The following is a 22,467-nucleotide window of genomic DNA, read 5'->3' as shown; positions in this document are numbered from 1 at the left end:
CCCAGGGCACTTGGACACCCAGATTCCCTCCATTCCCTCCCCAGGAAAGCTAACCTTCCCCAAAGGATCCTTCTAGAGTACTGTAAACTCAGTTAAACTGCAGGAGAACAAGTAATTGAAACAGATTCCACACAGCATTCAAAAATCAATCCTTAATTACAAATTGGCAAGCTTGAAAAGGTCAAAGTCTGAGGTAGGTGAAATAGCCTCACCGAAAAGCCATAAAAATGGATTACAAAATATTAGAGGGGTAAAAAAAAAAATTGTTTTGGTCTGTTTTGACAGAACTTCTTCCACTCCCCCATCGCATAAAATCTAGGACAGTTGATGCTATAACCGTCTCAAGTTCATCAGGTATTGACTTTTACTTTTTGGAGCTCTTCATCCCTACATCCACCCACACTATCTCCAGAATTAAAATTGGTTCTGCAAACTCTAAATCCATAGAACAAAAGCTTTTTCAGGGCATTACCCCCAACGTATCATAAAGGTGGTTTGCATCCTCTCCCCAGCAGAAGCTTTAGGATATTACAGAGGAAAAACTACAGCAAAAAATAAATGTACATCTGATGAAAAAAAGGAGTTCTTTGTTAACTCCCAAATTCAGTAAAGCACCTAAATATGTGCCTAACTTCAGGGGGGAAGACGGACTTGAGTAGTCTTTGCTGAATTGAGATCCTACACACACAAATTTCTTCCTTTTCCCTTTCAGAACTTTAAGTGATTTTTCTGAAGTTACATGAGCATCTTTAAATAAGTATTCAGCAGAAAAGATTCAGATCACAAGACAACCTGAAATAGCATCAGTAAGTTCAAGCTTTTGATAATGTTTACCTCTATTTCATTTTCAAAGTACACAGAATGCCAAATCCTGCTTGCTTTTCATATGCAATTAATCCCACTAAAATCCTTTGGGACTACTTCTGAAAGTAAAATGAGCAGGATTTAGTTTATAATCTAACACCGACAGGAAGGGAAAATATGATACAGTGTTTTATCCCTAGCAAAGAACCCTGGCACTAAATCTTCATGAGTCAGTAGAGCGTCAGTGCATATTCTGCAGCTAATCTGGCAATAGGGCAATTTCCTGTTTGTAATTTATATTTTTGCCCAAATGACTGTATAGAGACAGATGGTCAACACCAAAGGAGGACAGTTCTGAAAAGAAATCTCCTTCCCTCAGGAATACTTCACAAGATCAGTCTGGGGACTGCCAAAGCAAGATCCTTGCCAGGCAGCCAAATCACAATACGCTGAATACCTTCTTCAGGTTCTGGTTTCTGTATCAAATTCTTTCCTCAGCGTTGTATTTATTAGATGGTAAGAAGAGCAAAAAGACATTTCCGTGACTGGATAGGGCTTTGAATCCTAACAACTGGATGTTGAGACTCATTTCAAGTTTTCAATGTCCAAGAAAGGAAGGCTTTTCTGACTGCATTTTCTGCATCCTTAGGAGTACACCCTAGGTTACTGATTATCTGGGATCAAGTTTTCAAGAAAGATACTTGTTTCCTTCAGGCTGCAATGGCTCAAGCAGATCAAGTTTCTAAAACACAGGCCATACAAATCTGATTTCAGGCAAGGGCTTTATTGTCCCCTCATAATTTTCAACTGTTTTCTGACACCTATTAACAGGGCCTTCTTTGTTTCGTTTTAAAGAGAAAATGAGGAATTTTAAGAATTACCTATGAAAATACATTATATAGTTAGTATAGCAACCCATTATTTTTTATTTGAATGCTGAATTTGCCTTTCTCTGAATTTTCAATATGCCAGAATGATTCTGATCATCAACAACAACTTCAGCTTAAAAACCTTCAGGGTTGTCAGGTAGTAAGAGTGATTTTTGGACAGTGAGATGAAATCAAATGCTGCTGTGATCAACAAGCTGAAGAGTTGCCAGTTTTGATTTTGATCAACCCAAGTTTCAGAAATAAAACTGCATTTAGAATAGTGGAAATCTGTCTCACCTTTTATCTATCTGTTTTGGTTGTCTGCAGACTGAATAAGACATCACTTCTTTAAGGCACTCATACTTGGCTGAGATACATTCTTCATAAGCTCAAGGGCTAAGGAAAAAATGTTTTAAATTACATTTTAAAATACTGGATTACATTTCATGCTATAAATCATAAAATCTGCAACCTTAGAATCACAGAATACATGTGACCATATTCTCAGTGAATAGTTTAGGAATATTTCAGCTCTTTTGTCCTGTCTCCCTAGTGATAATAAATATAGAGATTTCAGTGCTAAATTTGGTCACTTACTAGACTTACGCTGGTCTATTAGGATTTCCAAATTACATAAGCAGAGAGAGTTTCTGAAACGTGGCTTAAGGGAAAAAATCATATAGAATACAAAGCATTACTAGATAGAAGAACTACTAGAATTTCCAATTACTTAACTTCAGCAGAAAAAGCAGAAATAAGATGTCCCACGCCCAAGACATTCACCCAAGTAAAACAACAGTCAACTTCTTGTTTGCATGGGAGCTTCTTTATTCCCAGTCAGGTGTTTGGGATCAGACCAACAGAGCCATTACTGAATGGCACCATGTCTGATTTCTATTACACTGATTTGTACCAGGCACACACATTAACAGTCCCATCTGACTCCACAGCAACCAGTAAAACTGTCTCATGACTGAACCTGGCCCTAGAGGTCCCAGTCAGTGACACAAACCTATCAAAAAAAAAGATGGAAAGGATGAATGAAAGGAACTCTGTTTCAGAGCTGGGAAAGTAAAACTGAAATGACATAAAAAAAAGTCCTGTAGGCTTCTAAAACAAAATTAAGTTTATTTGTTGGGGTAAGTCCCACTTCAGTCCCTTACTATGCATGGAAAAGTTGGAAAAGAGGGAATGTACTCTTTGGGATCAGGTAGACCATTTTAGACAGGACTCAGAAAAGCTGAGCAACTTGAATAAAATTACTGAGGAAAGCAGAGCCAGGAATAAAATTCAGGTCTGCTGACCTGTAGCTGTCTACTCACCACTCTGCTATTGCATGTAATGTCTGGAAGGGAAACGCCATACTGTATTTAGGATGTCAGAATTTACTTCTAAAAAGGTAAATGATTCAAAAAACGCCATACCAGTGAACACTTCCCTGCATCTATGATCAACTATGCCCAAGCATTTAAGACAACAGCACCACTCCCAAGTCACAGTCCTCAAACAAAGAGCATTCAGGGTGATATTCTTGGCTTGTTAAGAGCAGCAGATGCCCATCTGTTGAGATCTGTTTTGACAGAATTTAATCCCTTTGCAGTTATTTTTTGTGTGTCTGTTTATTTTTTTATAATGTTGTCTATCTCACTTCTCTTAAAAGCAAAATCTCTAACCATGATGTCTGATGCATTGAGGTAGCCATGGACTTGTCTGTTCACTAAAGATTTAGAAGGAGAAAAGGTAGAGAATGACCTGCCAAATTCTAAATCAAAAGAAATGTGAACAGTGAAAGTTATTTTCTTTCTGCAAAACGTGCAGGAAAAAGCTAGGAGTATCAGTTGAAAAGACAGTTAGTTACAAAAGAAACAAAGAACAAGTGGAAAGAATGTAGACATCCAGGGCACAACCCTATCCTGAATATTGCGAGAATGTCTCATCATTCCATCCCACAAACCAGACAAGAAGGGTAGATGTAAGAAAGAGCAAAGATGCTGAGAGGAATATGCCTTCCTACAGAACAGGATAACAGATTAGGACCCTTTAGTTTAAAAAATAGGTAACTGGAGGTCCACAACACTGCAAACACTGCAGAGAGGGTGACAAGAGAACGATTATTCAGCTTCTTGCAATACCAGAACTACAGAAAACCCAATGGTATCAAACCCGAATCACAAATAAGTTCTTCCTCACAATAAGCAATTAAACAGGAGTATCCCATCACCCCATTACATTTGAGAAATAAAAGTATAGAGGGGTTCAAGATTAGGTTAGATACAGTCATAGAAGACTGGTTCACCAGCAATTTCCAAAGAAATCCCTAAATTACTGACTGTTTGAGTTTGGGAAGATAAACCATGGAAAAGGTCACATGGATGCATGCTTTGTTATGCTTCTCTGAAAGGATCTGTCATACTGGCCACTGTTGGCAGTACTAGGCTAAATGGACTTCAGATATGAACCAGCATGCAAGTTCCTCTATTTTCAGTCTGAAGGCTTTAAAGGTTTCCAAAATTGGACTCAACATGATTGTCACAAAAAGTGAAAAACTATTAACAAATTTTGGACAAACAGATGAAACTCATGTAATTAAGGCAGATATTTAAGTGACTGGCAAAAATACTACAGTCTGGGAGAAGTAGTTCAGCAAAAGTTGCCATCTCCTTAGAAAATAGGGAGAGTACCATTTACCATATGAGCAGGTTTGTGTAGATCATTGCATATGATACAATAAGAAAATAAATTGAACTGAGTGAAGTGCAGACCACGATGCTCACTGGAAAAGCTTGCAATATTGCTGCCTGCAGACATTATTTTTCTATCAAGAGAGGAAGTGGATAAATTTGTTATTACAGGCCTACAGGTTCTTACCCTGCTCAAGCACCTTTAGTTTGTCCTAAGAATGCCTCCTGTGCTCACAGCCATGTGTTTTTAAGCAGAACCTGAATTCTATATATCTGCTGTAGAAAGCCTTCAACAGCCAGTAAAAGCAATTTTCAGAGAGCCATCTCCTTCCCTGTCAAAACAAATGAATCTACATCAGCTGTGAAAAGTGAAGAATGCTTCCTGTCACCTTTGTATCACAGCTTTCTGACAGTGCCAGTGACAAAAACTGGCACACAATCTCCTCCCAAGTCAACACCAGACATGGAGGTAGACATCTATGGAGAAAAAGCACAAATTCTTCAAAAGCAGCATCACAGTATTCCCCAGATATCCTGGGGATCCTCTATATGAGGCACCCCAAGCAGTAGCAAGGCCATGCCCTAAAGAAATGTGGATTAGAGTGTGCTTTGTGCATAGATAATTCTAAATTTATTCCTAGCTCAAGGATAAATACTATTTCTTTCTAAATATCACACATGAATTAGGATCGCATTATGATATCTGTATCTTCTATTTCAAAGGAAAGATTTTCCCCAGAGATTATTCACAAGCTGGGTAGAGCTAATCAAACTAACCCTGAATGACTTTCCATCTGTACCCAGGCACAACTAACCAAACAGAGAAGGCAGGAGCAGCCCAGGGTGCCAACCTGGCTGGTTCTTTCTGACTTCCAAACCCACCATCACTTTGTTAGGCTTGTTAGAAGAAAAAGCTGTCTTCACAGCTGGTCTGAAGACTGCTGGGTTCAGGCCTGCCACCCTTATGAACCAAGCTAAACCTGTATGGCCTGTACTACTCTGTCCCCGAGTTCTGTGTCAGGGAGTATGTAAAGCCCGAGTACATGGGGATTTGAAGTACAATCTGAACTTGCTCAATGCAGTGAATGGCAGGCAATGGTTGCTGTACGAGAGAAAACGGTTTGGTCTTTCCACTACTCACCTTACCCAGTACTGCTTTTGACACTCAATTTCTGCAGTGAGGCTAAAGAACGAACAGGTTACCTTTGGCAAAACCTTGCATAAACAGAGATACTGTAACCAATGCTAGCTTCAACACAAGAGAGAACTTCTGACAGCTTTTTATTTTGTCAAGTACTAAGAAATCTCTCAAATTCTCCGCTCAGGAATCACTTCAGTCAAAGTGGATTACCAAAGCAATTCTCTTAATCAGCAAGTTTAGTGCACAGTGGAGCTTTACAAAAAAGAGCTTATGTAACTGTAAACAAGAACTTCAATTATGCAGAGAGCCCTGCCTTGATTCCAGGTGGTAAGCTGTGGATGCACAATATTATTGCCTTATAAATAACACATCTGTTTCCATTCAGGAGTCAGTTCCCTGTACTGAAACAATGTCATTAATAAATCATGCTGCTTGTAGAGCTAGAGCTGATATCCCCCTTTACTCAGTACATACCTTTACTGCCATATATATATGTGTAAGATAAAATGTTCTCCGAGTACTTTTTAAAGGTGAAGCAACAGCAGTTTAAGAAACAAGAGTGACTTTACCAAACTAAATATAATATGAAAAACCTAAGGGAGGTGGGTGGGGGGTGGAAACAACAACAAAACCAAACAGCCAAAACCAGCAAAGAATGTCTTCCAACTCAGCTATCCCCACAAATCCTTATTTCTCCCCCTGTTCCTACCCGGTCTCAAGTAAAGCTGCTTGTTCAAAACACTATGGCTATAATCAGATCAATTAGGTCACAATTAGGAAAAAAACTTCCATGTATTTGGCAAACAACACCAAAGACTAATTATTACTGATACCAATAAAAAAAAATCCTAGGCATTTCTCTGCATAAGGCCTTTTTAAATTGAGATCTAAAAATAGACAGACAGACAAGCAGCAGACTTAAACAATTTTATCAGTGGTTGATTTATTTCTGCTTTCTGCTCTCCCTGGTCGCAGTTCAGTGCAGCCCATAAATAAGTTAGGCTGGTGAAGGAGATTGAATTTTTGAGGCCAGAACAGTAATTGAGGAATTGAACAGCCTGGAGGTTGAAATATCATCTCCTGGGAGAGAAGCCTTTGGACCTATTAGCAGCTGTCTATATTGCTTTTCCAGCCATTGACACATATGACCATATCAACATATTGAACTCATTTATGTTTCTTTGTGTCGCAAAAGGGCAGATCTTGTACGTGTTCTGGGCTCCATCATGCTGTTACTCTAAGAGTAAGAACGTCTCAAGTCAGTTAGCTACGTAAATTACAACACATGCCAACGTTTTCCTGCAAACGAAAGGTTTCCAGTCTCCATCAAGTTTCTCTCAGGAACTGTTTTTCAATATTTAAAAGGCATCCAACCAAATCTAATATTTGGGAGGTTAGAAAAAAAGGTTGAACAAACCTTTTAAGCTGTAAGCGTTTACAGTAGAGTTACAGGGGAAAAAAAAAAAATCTTATTTCCAAAATGCGTTTACTGTATCTAATACCTTTTGTTTCTCGGCTAGTTTGCAGAATTACTGTTATCCACAGAATCTCAAAGATTTTTCCCTTGCCAAGTACTAAAAAGTCACATCTTTCAAAAATGGGAAGGCCCAATTTCCCGTGAAGAAAACATGCACCAGTTCAGCACAATTCAATTATACAGAAAGCAGTAATTTTCACTTTTTCCACACTGTATTTGTCAGCACTTGCAGAGGAAAGACTGAAAGGGAAGCCTGAGAATGTTTTTGCTTTTTTTCTTAAAAACAAAACAAGCAAAACAAAAAAACCACCCACTTCATTTTTTCAGTCTTCCTCCCAGGATCAAAATTTCGCAAGAAAACAAGAGACTCCACAGCTGAAGAAACAAGCAATGGATTGCAAAGCCAACCCAAAGGCAAAAAGAAGTATCTCCAGGTCTTACTTCACATGAAAGCATGGAAATTACCTCAGCAAAAGCGCAGGCCCACAGAGGACACCCAAGCTCTCCGTGGGGCACAGCAGCTCTTTCGGGGTGGCCTCGGGGGCTTTTTTACCTCAGGAAGACGCCCTGCCCCGGCCGCTGCCTGCCCGGCAGCTCACTTGGTGCTGCCACCGCGTTGCTGCTCCTCCACCTTTGGCGATAGATCCGTGTGTGATTCACAGCTCAATACATGGAAACAAACACTTCTTTCCCTCCCTTACTAACTTAGCATCCCACCAAACCTAAAGCAAATGTTATTTCTAAGCTGGCATCATTGAGCATGGGCCACAGGCTTCCCAGGCATGACAAAAATGGTTCCCCACACAGCACCCCTGAGCAGTGGCACTTTGGATAGTTACGATGACAATCACATACCGAAAAAGAATGAAACCTGAGAAAAGACCTAAAAGGCATCTCTGGGGCCTCAGAGCAGTCCTGTAAACCCCGTGGGGGCCGCAGGCCTGCTCAGGGCTCTGCAGCATGAGGAGGCGAGGCAGTAGCCAAAATGTGCTAACACAAGGTTAACCTCCTCCTGAAAACAAAGCCAGTGTTTAACTTGACATCATTAAAGTGATGGATTAAAAAGGAAAAGGGGAAATATGAGAAAAAGTCACTTCATAAATCACCATTAAAATCCACATTTCCACCTTTTGCACAGTTAGTCTGTAAAAAAAGAAAAACACACATCTGTTTTTGTTTTGTAAGAAAAGATGACGGCAACTGAAACTAAAAAGCATTTCTTAAAAACAGAGTATCACATTCATTCTGATCAAGCCCATCATACTTTTTTTGAAGAAAGGCTCCCAATGGCATCAAGTACAAACACAAAGCGGCAAGAGTTTGTTGGACCTAGTAAATGCCAAGCAAGACAGACTGTATACTGGAATTAAGCACTGGAATGAATAAATTATTTTTCTGATTAAATACTGAATTAAATGGACACATCATCATCTGTCTTGTAACAGACTGTACTCACAGCACCTTGTGCTCCGCTCCTACTAGATCTCAACACAGACAGGATAAGTGATTTGGACATATGACACTAAAACAGAGATCTCTAATGAGTAACGATACGCTGCTCATAAAATACCGTCTCTCCAACTTGCTATTGGGGGAACTGAGGCAGGTCCTGCCTCCCCAAAGGACTGGGCATTGCTCAGCCCCACAGGCAGGACGTGAACGAGGGCTCCCTGTTTGCACGTCACCGCGCCCCTCCACAAGCCAGTGTCTGAGCTAGAGCTGTTCAAGTGGCAAGAGGAATGCATTTACTTCCTGATATTTGGCAGTATTTCTCCATGACCACCAGAATACTGCTCAGTTGGACATTTTCTCTCCAAGTCTGGTAAACAAAATAAAAAATCTAAAGGAATTTTCAGTCAGCTTTGGCTTAGTTGAAAATTTTCATCCTAAGCAAGCAAAGAAAGTAACAGCTCTTCACCAAAATGTCTTTGAATAAGAACAATTCCTATTAGAAATGTGGTTTGACAGCCAGCACCCTAAAAGAAAGGAAAAGAAAAACCACCACTCCTCCACAGCTCAGCAGCTCCTCGGGAAGGTCTCTGCATGCAGTGGGTTATGCAGAGATTTGCAGGACCGGGAATCACCAGCCCCATGTTGTTCTTCAGCTGCAGTTGTTCCCCCCTCACCATGTGCTGTCTCAGCAGCATCCTGCTCCAGCTGACACAGACAAGAAAACAGGACATCATAGCAATTAAATTAAAAAATAAAATAAAATAAAGAAATCACAAGGGCATTTTCAGAACAGGTGCTATAAGCATGTTACTCGTGACAGATTTTTAAACTCAACTACCTCCTACATACTCACAAAGTATACACAGCAGACTACAAGCCTCTGCTTCTCAGGGAAATAGCACACCCGCACAATGATGGACAACTTCAGTATAACTTTCAAAGCCCTTGCTTGCAATATGTAATATACTATTACACAGGCTGTAATGAGGTACCCAGGTTAAGCAACTCATACAACCGGCAGGATGTTTAGGATTTATGGTTGTAGTGTACTCCCCACACGGTTCTCCTCAGCTGCTGCACAATGACTACTTCACTTAGAGACCTTCACAGGAAAGGGTTAACAATCCCACAGAGAGTTTTATAGAGCACACAAACAAGTTAAGTATTGCAGTTCATTTAAAGATATGTGGACAGAAAAACTACAGGTATTATGTAATACAAGTTATTTAATGCTAAACAAACTCATGAAGTAAAAGATTGTATATAAACACTACATAAAATCCCATGGGATTCATCGCCTTTCTCTGCTTTGCATGGATTTACTTTACTAGTTTTGGAGAAAATTGAAACTTGGCACTCACTGAACATCCCACCTTTAAAACTCAGTTAAAAAAAAAAAATCTGTAATAAGATTTTTAGATAAAGTATCCCACTCCAAGGATTAAGGACATCAAATACTATGGTAAAAGCCATGCAAAACACACATTTCCCAAGCTGAAATATTGAGTTAACTTGTACAGTCACACGTAAACATACTAATTAACATTCTGTGAAGGTTTCCCTTCACTATGTCCAAGGATTATACTGTAGCATCTTGGTGATTTGTGATTTCACCCCATTGACATGTGTTTTCTGGCCAACTTACCATACGCTTTTGAGATGTTATTTATATTACAGTTTACAGGGGAAATACTAATATTGTACATCTAAAATACTTATCAGCTATCACCTTATCAGCAAATCTTAAGTTATAGCAAAATTTTAATTTCATAAAAATAGGAAGGAGTTGCATATTTTTATTACTAGAATTGTTGTTTTTATCTCACTAAAATACATCAAAGTTTTCTAAATATCGAAACATAATTCATAAATCAAGAGATGAAAAACTGAGTACAATGCCTGTTTATTTCAGACACTCCCCATCGCCCCTTTTCATATGTTCAAATATGACTCTTCTGAACTACACAATACACATGTAAGTGGTAGGTACGAGGAAGTTTTCCTGCGCTTGATATAGCACATATTCAAGTTTGGAACAGAATTACAAACTACTAGTTTTCAGGATAACTAGCACTGACAAGAAAGTAAATACTATTTTAAATGGCTTTGAAAGACTTCTCTGATCACACTGTTGTAGATAAACTGCTGACAGTTTAAAAAAGCAGAGTATTTATTTCAGTACCAATGACACACTGAAAAAATACCACCACAATATGCAAAATACCTACACTTTAACATGACCTTTCTATCAAAATAATCTCAGGTGTTAGGTAAAAACAGTCAAAAGTGTGATTTACTGAGCATCTCAATCAGCCTGATTACATGTCAGATTGGAATTTCGGTATGTCAGGAGGATGGCAGGTCCAACTTCAGACTGGATGCTATCACCATTACTATTTTCCAAAGAGCAGTTAAGTCCTACATCAATGTTAACTTTGCCAGGCTTAGGTTTCGACTGCAATGTAATCCTGAGGAAGCAGACTTTAATAAGGAGATAAAACAAACACTATATGCTTTCATAACAAACTGAAAAATTTTCCCAATGACGAGAGTGAAAATAAGTCTGGACTGCACTGGACTGATGGAAAATAATATATCCTCCCCCACTCTGTAACCATTACAATAAATTTTTATCTGCTTTTATCACTACAAAAGAATAACAGACAAAATAAGAAAAGCTCAGGGCCAACATCTTTTATTCCTTGAATTATCAGGGAAAAATTACCCAGAAAGAAAGCATAACTTCCCAAGGAGCACATAGTATCTCAAACAATATGCCTTATTCTCCCATCCTGCCGACAAGGTTTTCTCAGATTACATAATTGTAAGTACTGCCCAAACCAGTATCCATCTTATTATTTTTTATAAAACAAAAAAAATCATTCAAATTGTAAATGACCACTATTCATTAAAATGTATTTTTCTTCAACTGTAAGCACAGTTCTGAATGATGTCTGGTGAGGCAATAAGGAACTGTTTGTTAACTGCCGAAGAGATATAAATAGAAAATAAAAGCATTTTAAGAGTCTTCTTCCATAGCCACATCCTCTTGTAGCTTCTGCACCATTTTGTCCTCCAGCTGTTTTGGTGTGCCTTCAAAGCAAAGAAAAAATTAAATTCAAGATGTCTCTCTAAACCCAAATAACTGTTCTTCTTTGAACAATGTATGTGTCTATTCTAGGTGAAACAGTCTAAATATATTTCTTAAAGAGTTATTTAGGAGTAAACACATCAAGCTTACAAGTATTTATTGCTAACCTCCATCACCACCTAAAACTACGGAAGAATTGTTTTAACAGAAAAGGTGATGCTGTTTTTATGCAAAACCTGAAATGCAGTCAAACTTACGTTTTCGTCTAGTATGATGAATTTTGATATAGCTGGCAATACCTAGCAGAACCTTTCAAAGGACTATAAAAATGCATTACTTTCAACAGATCAATGGCCTTCACACATTAGTTTTTATACAAAGATTTAAGCCCTCCTGAATGCTGTGTTGGATGGCAATAGTGTTAACTCTCAATAATACTACCAAAAAGAAAAAAAAAAATCCAGAATTGACATTTGATTCTGCTCTCTTTAAGGCCCAACACTGAAAAGGTAGCTGTTGTTTGACAAACAGATGTACTACATGCTATTGTGCATCATTCATTTACCATAAATAAAGCCAAACAAAAGAAATAAATACTCAGGTTTATTCTTTTGAATTCACATCTTTTTTCTTTTTCTCCCCTCAAAAAACAATGGAGAGATTAAACCAAAATTTAAATATATCCTGACAAAACCTTGTTTCACATGTATACAATCTTAGACTACAGTTAATGCGAACTGGAAGAAAAAACACAGAACAGACTTCTAGTTAACCACTAATAATACATCACGCCTACCTACGGAGACAAAATCACTGGTAATTTTTATAAAACAATAACTAATTGAAACATTTTTAACTTCTCGCCATTACTCTATTCCATTAACGGTATTTTTAAAAATAAATCATCTTTACAATCCATTTTTATCAACATCATCTAACACGAGCTAGTACTTGTAATAATTTAGAAACCAGAAAATTATTTAGGAGAAACAGGTTTCTCCAACTGAAAAATTCAGTTCACTAACAAAGAATATACATTATTGTATCTGAACTAGGCATAGATTTTAGTGAAAATTTTTAAAATTACCATGATATTTTAAAAAATGTTAGTCTTACACTGAAGAAACAGTGTATAATCAAACTACTGTATAATGAAAACAGAGTGAACTACCAAAAAGCCTACTCTCACAATTAGCTAACAAATTAAAAAGCAGAGTTTAACTACTGTATTTTATATCAATCAGTGGTATAGTCTGTTGAGTTCAAATAATCAATTCAAAGGGAAGACTTAGATAAAAGTATTGGTTAACAAACATGCAGTTCATAGAGTACCTGGTATTGAGTGCAGTTTAAAATACTCAAAGAAAGAAAAGAAAAGATGAATGAAGGACTAGATAAATAAAAAGGTATGTTTGATTCAGAACAAAGATACTGCTTACATTTAATGGTGAGAGCTATTCTCCATATTCAATAGAGAAATTAATTGTAAGAAAAATGCACAGGATTATCGATCTGTAGAATTAGTCATACCAAAAAAAATCAATATTCATCATAAAATTGTATACACAAGTCAACCTAAGCAAACCAGGTAAAGCAAGTTCGTACCTGCATGTGGAGCACGAAGAAGGTGGATATTCTGTTTGACTTCTTTGATGTCTTCTGCCTTCTGCAACTCTTTGCTCTTCTTTAATCTGGGGAGGCGGAAAATTAAATTTAATTACCTTCAAAAAGGAGATGTATGTTTTCATTTTAATGCATGACACATCTTTAGCTAAAGGTATGTAAACTGTAAATAACTATGTTTATGAGGAAATAAAGGTTAAAAGTATCTGAAAAACAATACAAGCATATATTGGATACAAAACCAGAAAAAAAGCCAGCACTATATCAACTCTTACCAGAAATTTGCTTAAATCTAAGACTCCATATTACAAACAAGGAAATATAACTATTATCATCGAGTGTCTAAAATCTACATTTCACTGGACAGCCAATAAAGCGTAGTAGTTTGGTAGCGTAGTAGAGTCCACTCAAACTATTTTACCCCATGAATGATGGTGTATGTACAAAGCAAATAACCATTTAAAACTTTTGATCATCACTTCTCTGGAAAGATTGACTGTCTAATACAGATTTGTGAGAGCTCCCATAATATAAATACTTCTCCTCACCTGTTCATAATAAATCTAGCTTGGCGTTTTTGCTTTATTTCCTCCACTCTCTTCATTGCATCAACTGAAATAAAGCAGAAGTTATTTTAAATGTGCTAACAGTTGAAATATACCTACAGTTGAAAATACATGCTCTGCAACACTACCAGTATTCCATAATACCTCTATATCAGAGGCAACTCTTACACTATATAGAGGACATTATTCCTTCTTCAAAGGGCAGGGTAGGGGAATATTCTGTGTACCAACTACGATGAATTGTATTTTAAAACTTATTTAAGCTTCCACTTTTGTGCCTACACATATTTTCTACCAATTAACCACCACTACAAAAGACTCTTACTCTACTTGAAGTCAGATGCAAGCTACCACCTTCTCCTTTGTGGCATTCATTCATGACATAAGTAACTCTTCCATTTTACAGCAATTGATTTATTGAACAAACTGAAGTGGAATGAGCGGGAACAAAGAAATAACTGCATCAGTATAAAAGGCTTACACTGGGAGCCTCTTAAAAAGCTGAAGAACCACTAAGGTTTTTTGAAGATAATAATTCAAAATAGAGGAATGCTGCACCTCATTTTCTAACCAGTTTCTGAAAAAAATAAAATCAAGTGAAACTCTACACCTGTTCACCTTAAACCTCCTCCACACATAAGAATTTGGTCATGATTCCAGTAATTTCAAACACAATCACTACAAAGTGTTAATACTCTTAAGAAGCCTTCTGAAAATGTGTTCATGTAGAGTAGAAGTTCACTCCCCATGGTTCATCTTTTGTTTTTTCTAAAATGACTCACCAGTCTTGTTCCACAACTCTCTCTGGTATTTCACTGGTTCATTTCTACGTTTTTCAAACTCAAATGAATTATCCTGCGTTAAGAAAAAGTAAAGATAGATTATAGACAGCAGTATATTTAGATCAATACATTCTTACTATAGCACTCAGTCATATAACAATATTTTATGTGATTTTTTTTTTCCCTTTCAGAATCTCAATTCCTATACTTTAACAACCTTTAGAGACTACTAAACTAGAAAGAATGAGAGTGGAGTGTTTGACCTCAAAGTGTCAGAAGCCACAGTGATTTGTCTGAAGAGAACTATTTACCAAAACATCTCCCTCGGCTATTTTCTTTTTAGCAAGACAAAAGGAACAGAGAAGACCAATGTGGAGTAGGAAATACAGAGTAGACTAGACAGGTGGAAGGCAAAATTGAAAATGGGTAGAGTCAAAAGCATTTAATGCAGGTCAAATAAGTTCTACTCAACAGCCTGTAATTTTGAAAAGGTTAAAAAAAACCAAACCCACTATTTCATTTTAAGAATATTGAAACAATAGAAAATAATTTGAAATTGTGAAATATTTCAATTGATGACATTGTGGTGTTTGGGGCAGCTGGGGGTTTTTCTTATTTTGTTTGTTTTGACCCCACCCCACCCCCCCAGGTTAAGATGGAAAAACAGTTTCCAGATTTTTTTTTGCTAGGCATACTTAGCTTTATACCAACTTTATCTGAAGACTTTTCCCTGCCCAAAGGTTCTTTTTTGTAGCAGTAAAGCAGAGTTATTACACCAGCAGCTAATCTTCACTTGAGCCAAAGACAGCTCCAATGAGAGAAACTACAGAGAATAGCAAGAAATGGCACGTACACACTCACAAGCCATGCTCCATTGGCAGACAAATGTTAGTTTTCACCATAGGATAGCATCAAGCAAAATATCTAAAATACAAGCTGTAGAGCACATCATATGCTAACACCTACATGCCATTCTTATTCTTAAAAAAAAAAACTTTTAAAAATTACCTAAAATTAATTTTTAGCCAAGCGTGACACAGCACCACATCAATTCACTGCAGTTTATCCTAAACTGTGTCAGCTTTTACGTATTTGTAATATACAGCATTGTTTTATATCATGAGAACACACCACAAACAGTGAAAAGAAGTCTCATGAGAGTAAGAAATGTTCAAAGTGCCATGGTCTTCTAACCTACATGCACAGAGATGAACTACAGCTGCCTCACACTGGCCAATGGAACTTTTCAATTCCAAACATGAGGGGACAGAATAACCGACTCCTCAGTCATTCTAAGTGAGAGAATAAAACAGTGCTTCAGAAATACCCTGTGAGCAACCACCCAGCAAGACTATGTCCTTCTTAATTTTTTTGTTGTTTAATAAAAATAACCTTGAAACCCAGGAAAACAAGTAAATATATTTAACCTCTGTCCAACGTACCTGTTTAAAGTGGCAAGAACTGTCACTTTCTTAAAAAGTACACTATTTCCCATTGTCACAAGCCTATTTAGACACTCTCCCCAGAGCTGGCTTATGAAAGAATGGATACCAACCAAACTACAACAAAGCACTATGTTTATATGTTGTTTTAATTCTTAGCATACATAGATATATCTCAAAATTGGAACATATTGTCACCTATTTAGACATGTATAAAGGAATTTTAAATTAAGTTCTTTTCAAAAAGGCAATTTAACTTAGCCAGAAATAACTTGAAAGCAAGAAATACAATTACAGAAGATGCTAAGTAATCATGTCTTCTCAGAGTCACATTAAAAAATAAAATAAAATCACATTCTTCCCTGTGGAAGGTCCACAGAAGGCAGCAAATCACTGTTTCAAAATACTTACTAAATTGTTAGTATTCTGTCAAAAACCAGGTAATTAAGTCACAGTAATTCTTGAATTATTTAAGGACTGTCCCACCAAATAAGAGTGTTTAGCATTTTTACCACTGAAGTAACTTTGTCTTGAAACGGTTTTTAAGATGTAATATGCTGTTTCTGAAACATTCCTATCTATGCAAGGACTCTTCCTATACACTGTATGCTTTAAGGAGATTCAAAAGGTAACTATCTTGTGTGTCTACATACAGAGACTTCCTCAGGCACCCGGTAACCCAGATTATCTGATTGTGCAAAAATACAACTACCAAATATATATGTACAGAGAGTAGGAGATACATAGATGGAAAAAAATGCCTTGCACTTGGGAACGGCCATGTATTACCAACGTAGACACCCAGAACACTGGCTTCCACACTGAAGCTGAAATGGGAAGGTCCAAGTTACAGTCAAGCTAAAGGAATAGCTCACTTTCAAGAAAATTCTCACATCCTTTTCCACAATCCCTCTCTTCTCCACTTACTCCATCCCTTGTGCTCATCTAATTAAATGATAACACATTAAGCTAGCTAACCTAGCCTGTTTGCAATTGGAAGAGGCTAGATTTCTGCCATTTTAGCGAGCTAATGTAAAGTGTGAACCAGTTCAACTTCTTACCACTGTCAATTCTTTGCCAGCTGCTTTCCGGAATGCTTTGGTCCATCTCATCTTTCTGGGATTTCGCTTCTTTTTGAAGTTTCTGTGGCATTTTGATTTGCAGAATCTAAATATCTTAAAGAAGAGGGGAGGAGAAGCTTACAGACAAATCATGTTATTCCTGCCCCACTGCAAGCATGGTATCAAACACTGAAGTTTAACAATACTGCTCACTGAAAACGACATTGACCTTTCAAATTCCAGTATTTTTAGTTCAAATATAGCTATTAACAAAAAGAACTGCAAGCACTATTCTTGTTTTTTTCATTATAAAGTAATTTTTGCAGCTGTCACGGACATGCGCAAATACTTACAATTAAGCTGATTATAAACAAAATATACCGGAGTTGTAGGAATTATCATCTGCAAAAATAACTATAAAACCAAACCTGTACTATGAATAAACAATTTTCTATACCTGTCAGCACTTTTTAGATACAGTGCCATCCTGACAACAAAAAATCCTCACACCTCTCATATAACCTTTTGGGATGCAGTACACATACACACATACAAAAAAAGTCTATCTTCTAGAATGTAGCTTTAAGCCTTAAAGATTACCCTGCAGCAGGAGTCCTAAGCACATTAGTTAAGTCCTGGCCTGAATTTACTGAAAGCTGTTAAAGCATATGCCAAAATATTCTAACTGACCTTTTACTTTTTTTTTTTCCTTCCATTTTTCTATGTATTCTACAGAATGCTAGACTCATTTTAGGCACCTGCCACTGCTAGCCATGGAAGCACCTTATGTTCATCCAGATGATGTTTTCAGGCTCATTAAAGATGCATAAAAGAAACTTCACTACCTATACTTGAAATTTCCCTTTTATTAGTATTGAAATTATGTAACTAACAGCCAAGCTAAAGAACAACCCTCTATCCCAAACTGTACCAAATCCAATAGACATTTTCCAGTCCAAAAGAGCATGCAGCAAGATGGCAGTAAGATAAGGGGCGGGGGACACATATAATAATATCCCTATTTACAGTTCTTAATCTTCCCTAAATTTGTGCATCACTTCGAACTATCCTGGGCTGTCCAGTATCCAGAGAAGCTTTACTTAAGAATACTCAAAGTTACATTTGTTATTCATGAAATTTTGAAAAACCTATTTTTCTTCAATCATACTCTCCTTCCCATCTAATAGTCACTTCTAAAGAAAATGAACAGAAAACATGAAACCTCTAGTAATCATCTTCAAATCTTCTCTTTTTTTTAACATTCTTCTACCACGTTTTTTCAGCTTAACTCAAACAATTTTGCCATTATATTTTGCTCTTTCATAGATTATCTGTTCACAACTAACCTGCCATCCATACTACTTTTTTTTTTTTTTTTAAAAATAACACACACCTCGTGGCCGTTTTCTAGTAAATGGAACTGTGTCAATCTACATCTACCTCTAAATTCCTAAAAGCTGTGACTCAGATGAGCAATACAGTTGAGCCAGTATTTGTTTTGACGTCTGAGCATGGGAAGGAAGCTATTTGCGTAAGCTTCATTTCACACTGGGGTCTCCAATGCCCTACAGGAGCAATAAGGAGTACAGCAGAGGCTGGGAAACTATACGCAACATTTAATGTACCAAATTGTCACCATAACATAGAGCCCAAAGTGCTATGCACATCCTGTTATGACAGCCTCAATTGGGTAAGTCACATCGGATATCTGAGTGAGTTACAACTTTTAGTAGACTACCACAAGAGAGACATAAACATTAGCTTTAGTATACAGCATCTATAATCTAGATTGTTCAAAGCTTTAGAATCACCTGCGATTAATCTGAAGCCTCCACTTCTCCAAAATCAGAAAATTAAAGGATGAAGATTTTGTATTGCTCTGTGAAGCACGTAATTTCTTAATAAAAACTGAAAACAAGTAATTCAGCCCACACTCTTCCCGACAGCCACAACAGTTGCCAAATTACAGTATCGCTCCGCGTAACAGCTCCCACATAGCAAATAAATCTGCGCGGTGGATGACGCCACCCAGCACCTCATGAACGCCAGCACGGCTGGTGCGCTGGTTCCAAACTGCCGTGGGCAAAGACTACGGGGGCTCCAGCACGACGAGGGAAACGCTGCCTACCGCCCCCGCCGCGGCCCGAGACCTCCACAGGCCGAAGGAGGCTTGGCAGGAGCGTAAGCAGCTGCACCCCGGGCCGGGACAGGGGCACCAGCCCCGGGGGCGGCCCTTGGGCCTGGACAACGTCTGTAACCGAACCGCGTGAGAAGCGGGCACCGCGCTTCCCGCCCCCGCAGGGCGGGTACCTTTGGGTCCTTCACGTTCACAAGGGGAAGCCCCCCGGCACAGGCCCGGGCCGGCGCAGGAGAGGCCGAGAGCGCGCCGCGCCGGGCCAGGCCCAGCCAGGCAGGCTGCGAGGGGGAGCGGGCCCGGGCCCGGGCCCGGGCCCCGGCCGCCGCCGCTGACAGGCGCCAGCCGCGCCCTCCCCCCGGCGGGCGGTACCTTGCAGTCGTTGCGCACGAACATGACGCCGTGCCCCGGGTAGATGGGCCCCGAGCAGAAGTAGCACTTCTCGATCCGCATCGCCGGAACGCCGCCGCGCCGCGCCGCAGGCCCCGCCGGAAGGGCGCGCTCAGCTGACCGGAGGCGGCGGGGCGCCGCCCGGAAGAGCGGCTACGGCGCCCCCTGCCGGCCGCGGGGCGCCAAAGCGCCGCGGGAGCAGGCGCAGGCGCAGACGCTGCCGGGGCGGCCCGCCCGCCGCTGGCCCGGCTGGAACCGCTTCCCCAGGTCCCTCACAGGCCTCGTGAAGCAGGAGCAGCCCTTTGTTTGCAGTGTTTTACTGCGGTCATTAAACAATGCAGCCCCTGCTAATCAGGAGCTTTAACAGCCCCGACCGCAGGCACCTGGCTGGAAACAAGCAAGTGCTCGCTCTGGGGTTCCAGCTGAGCCAACCTGACAGGAGTTCCTGGGGGTGACGGCGCGACAGCCAGCCATCACACAGGCAATGACAACCGTGAACTGCTTCCTCAGCAGGCACAGGCACAACCCACCAGATCATTTTGTGTCGTATCACTATCAAGCCAGCAGCATACTGGGTGTTAGAAAACTCACTCTGCTGGTGGGTATTTGGCGATGCGGCACGAGAGCTGGCAGCCGGCCCGGCCCCAGGGCCCCGAACAGCTCATGTTGCAGCAAGAGGCACAACACACCAGTGCCGTATGTCTTCACAAAGCCACTTGCTGGAAAATGGCACTTCCAATTGTATCAGGGGCCAGGGAAGCTTCTCCTCACACCCACAATGAACAGCCTTGCAACACGTGAGCAGTAATACTCCTCTGTCGCATGCTGTAGGCATCTGAGCGACCTACCCTGTGAAGAAACCAGCAGCCCAAAATAAAGTGATACCCCCAAGAGTCCTGTAAATTGGATCACATAAAGCCTACCTGAAAAACAAAGAGCTCCTTTTCCCAGGCATGGTTGAACAGACCAGACAGAGCCACTGTTTCCGATGTGGTCTCTGCCAGACTGAATGGGAATTAGGAAAGACAGCTCCTGTTGGACATAAACCCCTTTGCAGCATGACATAGGACTGACCCTTCACCTCACCAAAATGAGCACACTCGAGACCACATTTCCTCCCAAGGAGAGCAATTCTGGAAGAATGTGTCATTTTTTAATTCAGGGAGTTTGGTTTGGTTTTAACTCTGAGTAGTAGAGTAGCGTAAGCGTTTCAAATTGGTCTTCATTTCTTCGCCAGGCTTTAACTGTCATAAAATACAAGGAGGACCATGAGACTTATTATATGCCTTAGCAAGATCTCTTAATAAAAATAAAACAGATCAGTCATATATAAAATGTGGGAGAGATTATTGCTCCAAAAATGAGAAACTGGGCCGCAAGGCCACCACCTGAACAATGCTGAGACTATAGTTTGTGTGGAAGTTCTCATTGCTGTGCTTTCTTTGAAGCTATAAGAAAGCTCCATTTATTGGCCGATTGGAGCCATAATTTCTAAATCATTACACAAACAGATTACTGGGGGGAAAAGGGTGAGAAGAGTATCTACAAAAGCAGTAATATGCCAAAACCCACAAACACGCTACATTCATTCACCGGATATACGCATCAGCCACACACATGCTAACTACAATCCATTGTATCAAGAGCATGGTCTGTCCTTTGATTTCACCAGAGAAAGCTGTTGAAAGCTGAGAGATAATCGTGCTCATGAAAGTATTTAAAAAAACAAACAAAAATCCCATACACAGAAACAAAGTTGGGATGAACTATTAGGCAATACTGCATCTTCAAAAGTAAGCTGACTTTTCTTTTTCCCAGATGACACTCTACTTCCCTGAAACATACATTCATATCTTCGTATGGAAATTAAATACCAATTAAAAGATTTTGTGATCAGCTTGTGTTTGATCCCTTCTGGCTTCTCATTATACATGCAAAACTTTGTTCTAAGTGTGAAAAATGAATGAAGCTGAAATGGCTCAGTAGTAACATAAGGATAGAGACAGTAACCCAAGGAGAGGAAAGGGAGTCAGACATAGATTTTTAAATCTACAGTTGATTTACTTTAGAATTCGGGCAAATCACTTTCTGCTCCATTTCCATATTTGTAAGATCCAAGTCTTCTACAGGGGAATTAATTTTTAAAGCAAAATTTGAAGTACGGTCTAAAACCGATGGCTCTGCACACATTACTCTAAGGAACCCATTACTCCTTCTGTTCCCCCTCCTACAGGGTTTCTGTTTATTGTGAAAGGACCTAAATGCTAGGCCCTGTACCTTCCTAAAACATTTGGAATTGGAGAGGCTCTTCTCTCTGTTCTTCAATCTTACGATGATGTCCCAGCTCAGAGTCTGTAATCTTCCTCACCATATAAGGCTTTACTACCACAATTCCTGCTTCTCCATTTAAAAGAAATTAACTATCCGAGTATTTAGTGAAAAATCCATGTGTTGAATTGCATGTGCCCTTAGGGCAGTTTTTGCTTTCTGGTTTCTAGAACAACAACAAAGGCAGTCAGCTTGGGGCTATATTAAGAAAGATGGAAGGAAGAAAAAAAGTTGCTTTAGCACAGTAGAGTCACTAACCTTATCAGCACAGAACTTGTCTCCAATCTTTTTGAAAACCAGACCTCAGCCACATCCTATTGCAGGAGACACAGGCTAGAGCATATGACTGGTGACTAGTACTCACCCCCAGCCCTAAGGAACAACAGCTCCGGACTGACTCAGAGACAGAGAGCAAGATAGGACTGTACAGGATATTAGTTAGTCTCATGCTGCATGCTGGAGAGAAGGCTCTGTGGCTGTGACAGAAGATGGCAACCCAGCTGATAAGACGAAATAGTAGAGACACACACACAAAGCAATTTTATGAGGGAAGCTATGAAGACACCAAGTTTACAGCTAGAGGCAAAATCAAATAGTAAACAAGTTTGCTTAGGTCTAGGGCTGCT

General features: G+C 39.4%; 1 protein-coding gene across 1 annotated transcript; it reads right to left on the bottom strand.

Annotated features, from left to right (window-relative positions):
• Positions 1-11,103: 11,103 nt before the first annotated feature.
• Positions 11,104-19,656, bottom strand: RSL24D1 (ribosomal L24 domain containing 1). Its single transcript, XM_075505994.1, has 6 exons — positions 19,496-19,656; positions 16,990-17,103; positions 14,487-14,559; positions 13,687-13,750; positions 13,121-13,206; positions 11,104-11,517 (listed from the first exon to the last, which is right to left on the bottom strand). Exons 1-6 carry the CDS (start codon positions 19,574-19,576, stop codon positions 11,444-11,446), a joined length of 492 nt encoding a protein of 163 aa, XP_075362109.1. The 5' UTR covers positions 19,577-19,656; the 3' UTR covers positions 11,104-11,443.
• Between the last annotated feature and the right edge of the window lie 2,811 nt (positions 19,657-22,467).

This window comes from Mycteria americana, chromosome 6 (genome assembly GCF_035582795.1).
Source record: "Mycteria americana isolate JAX WOST 10 ecotype Jacksonville Zoo and Gardens chromosome 6, USCA_MyAme_1.0, whole genome shotgun sequence".
NCBI lineage: Eukaryota > Metazoa > Chordata > Aves > Ciconiiformes > Ciconiidae > Mycteria > Mycteria americana.
This window is presented reverse-complemented; position numbering and strand designations above follow the sequence as displayed.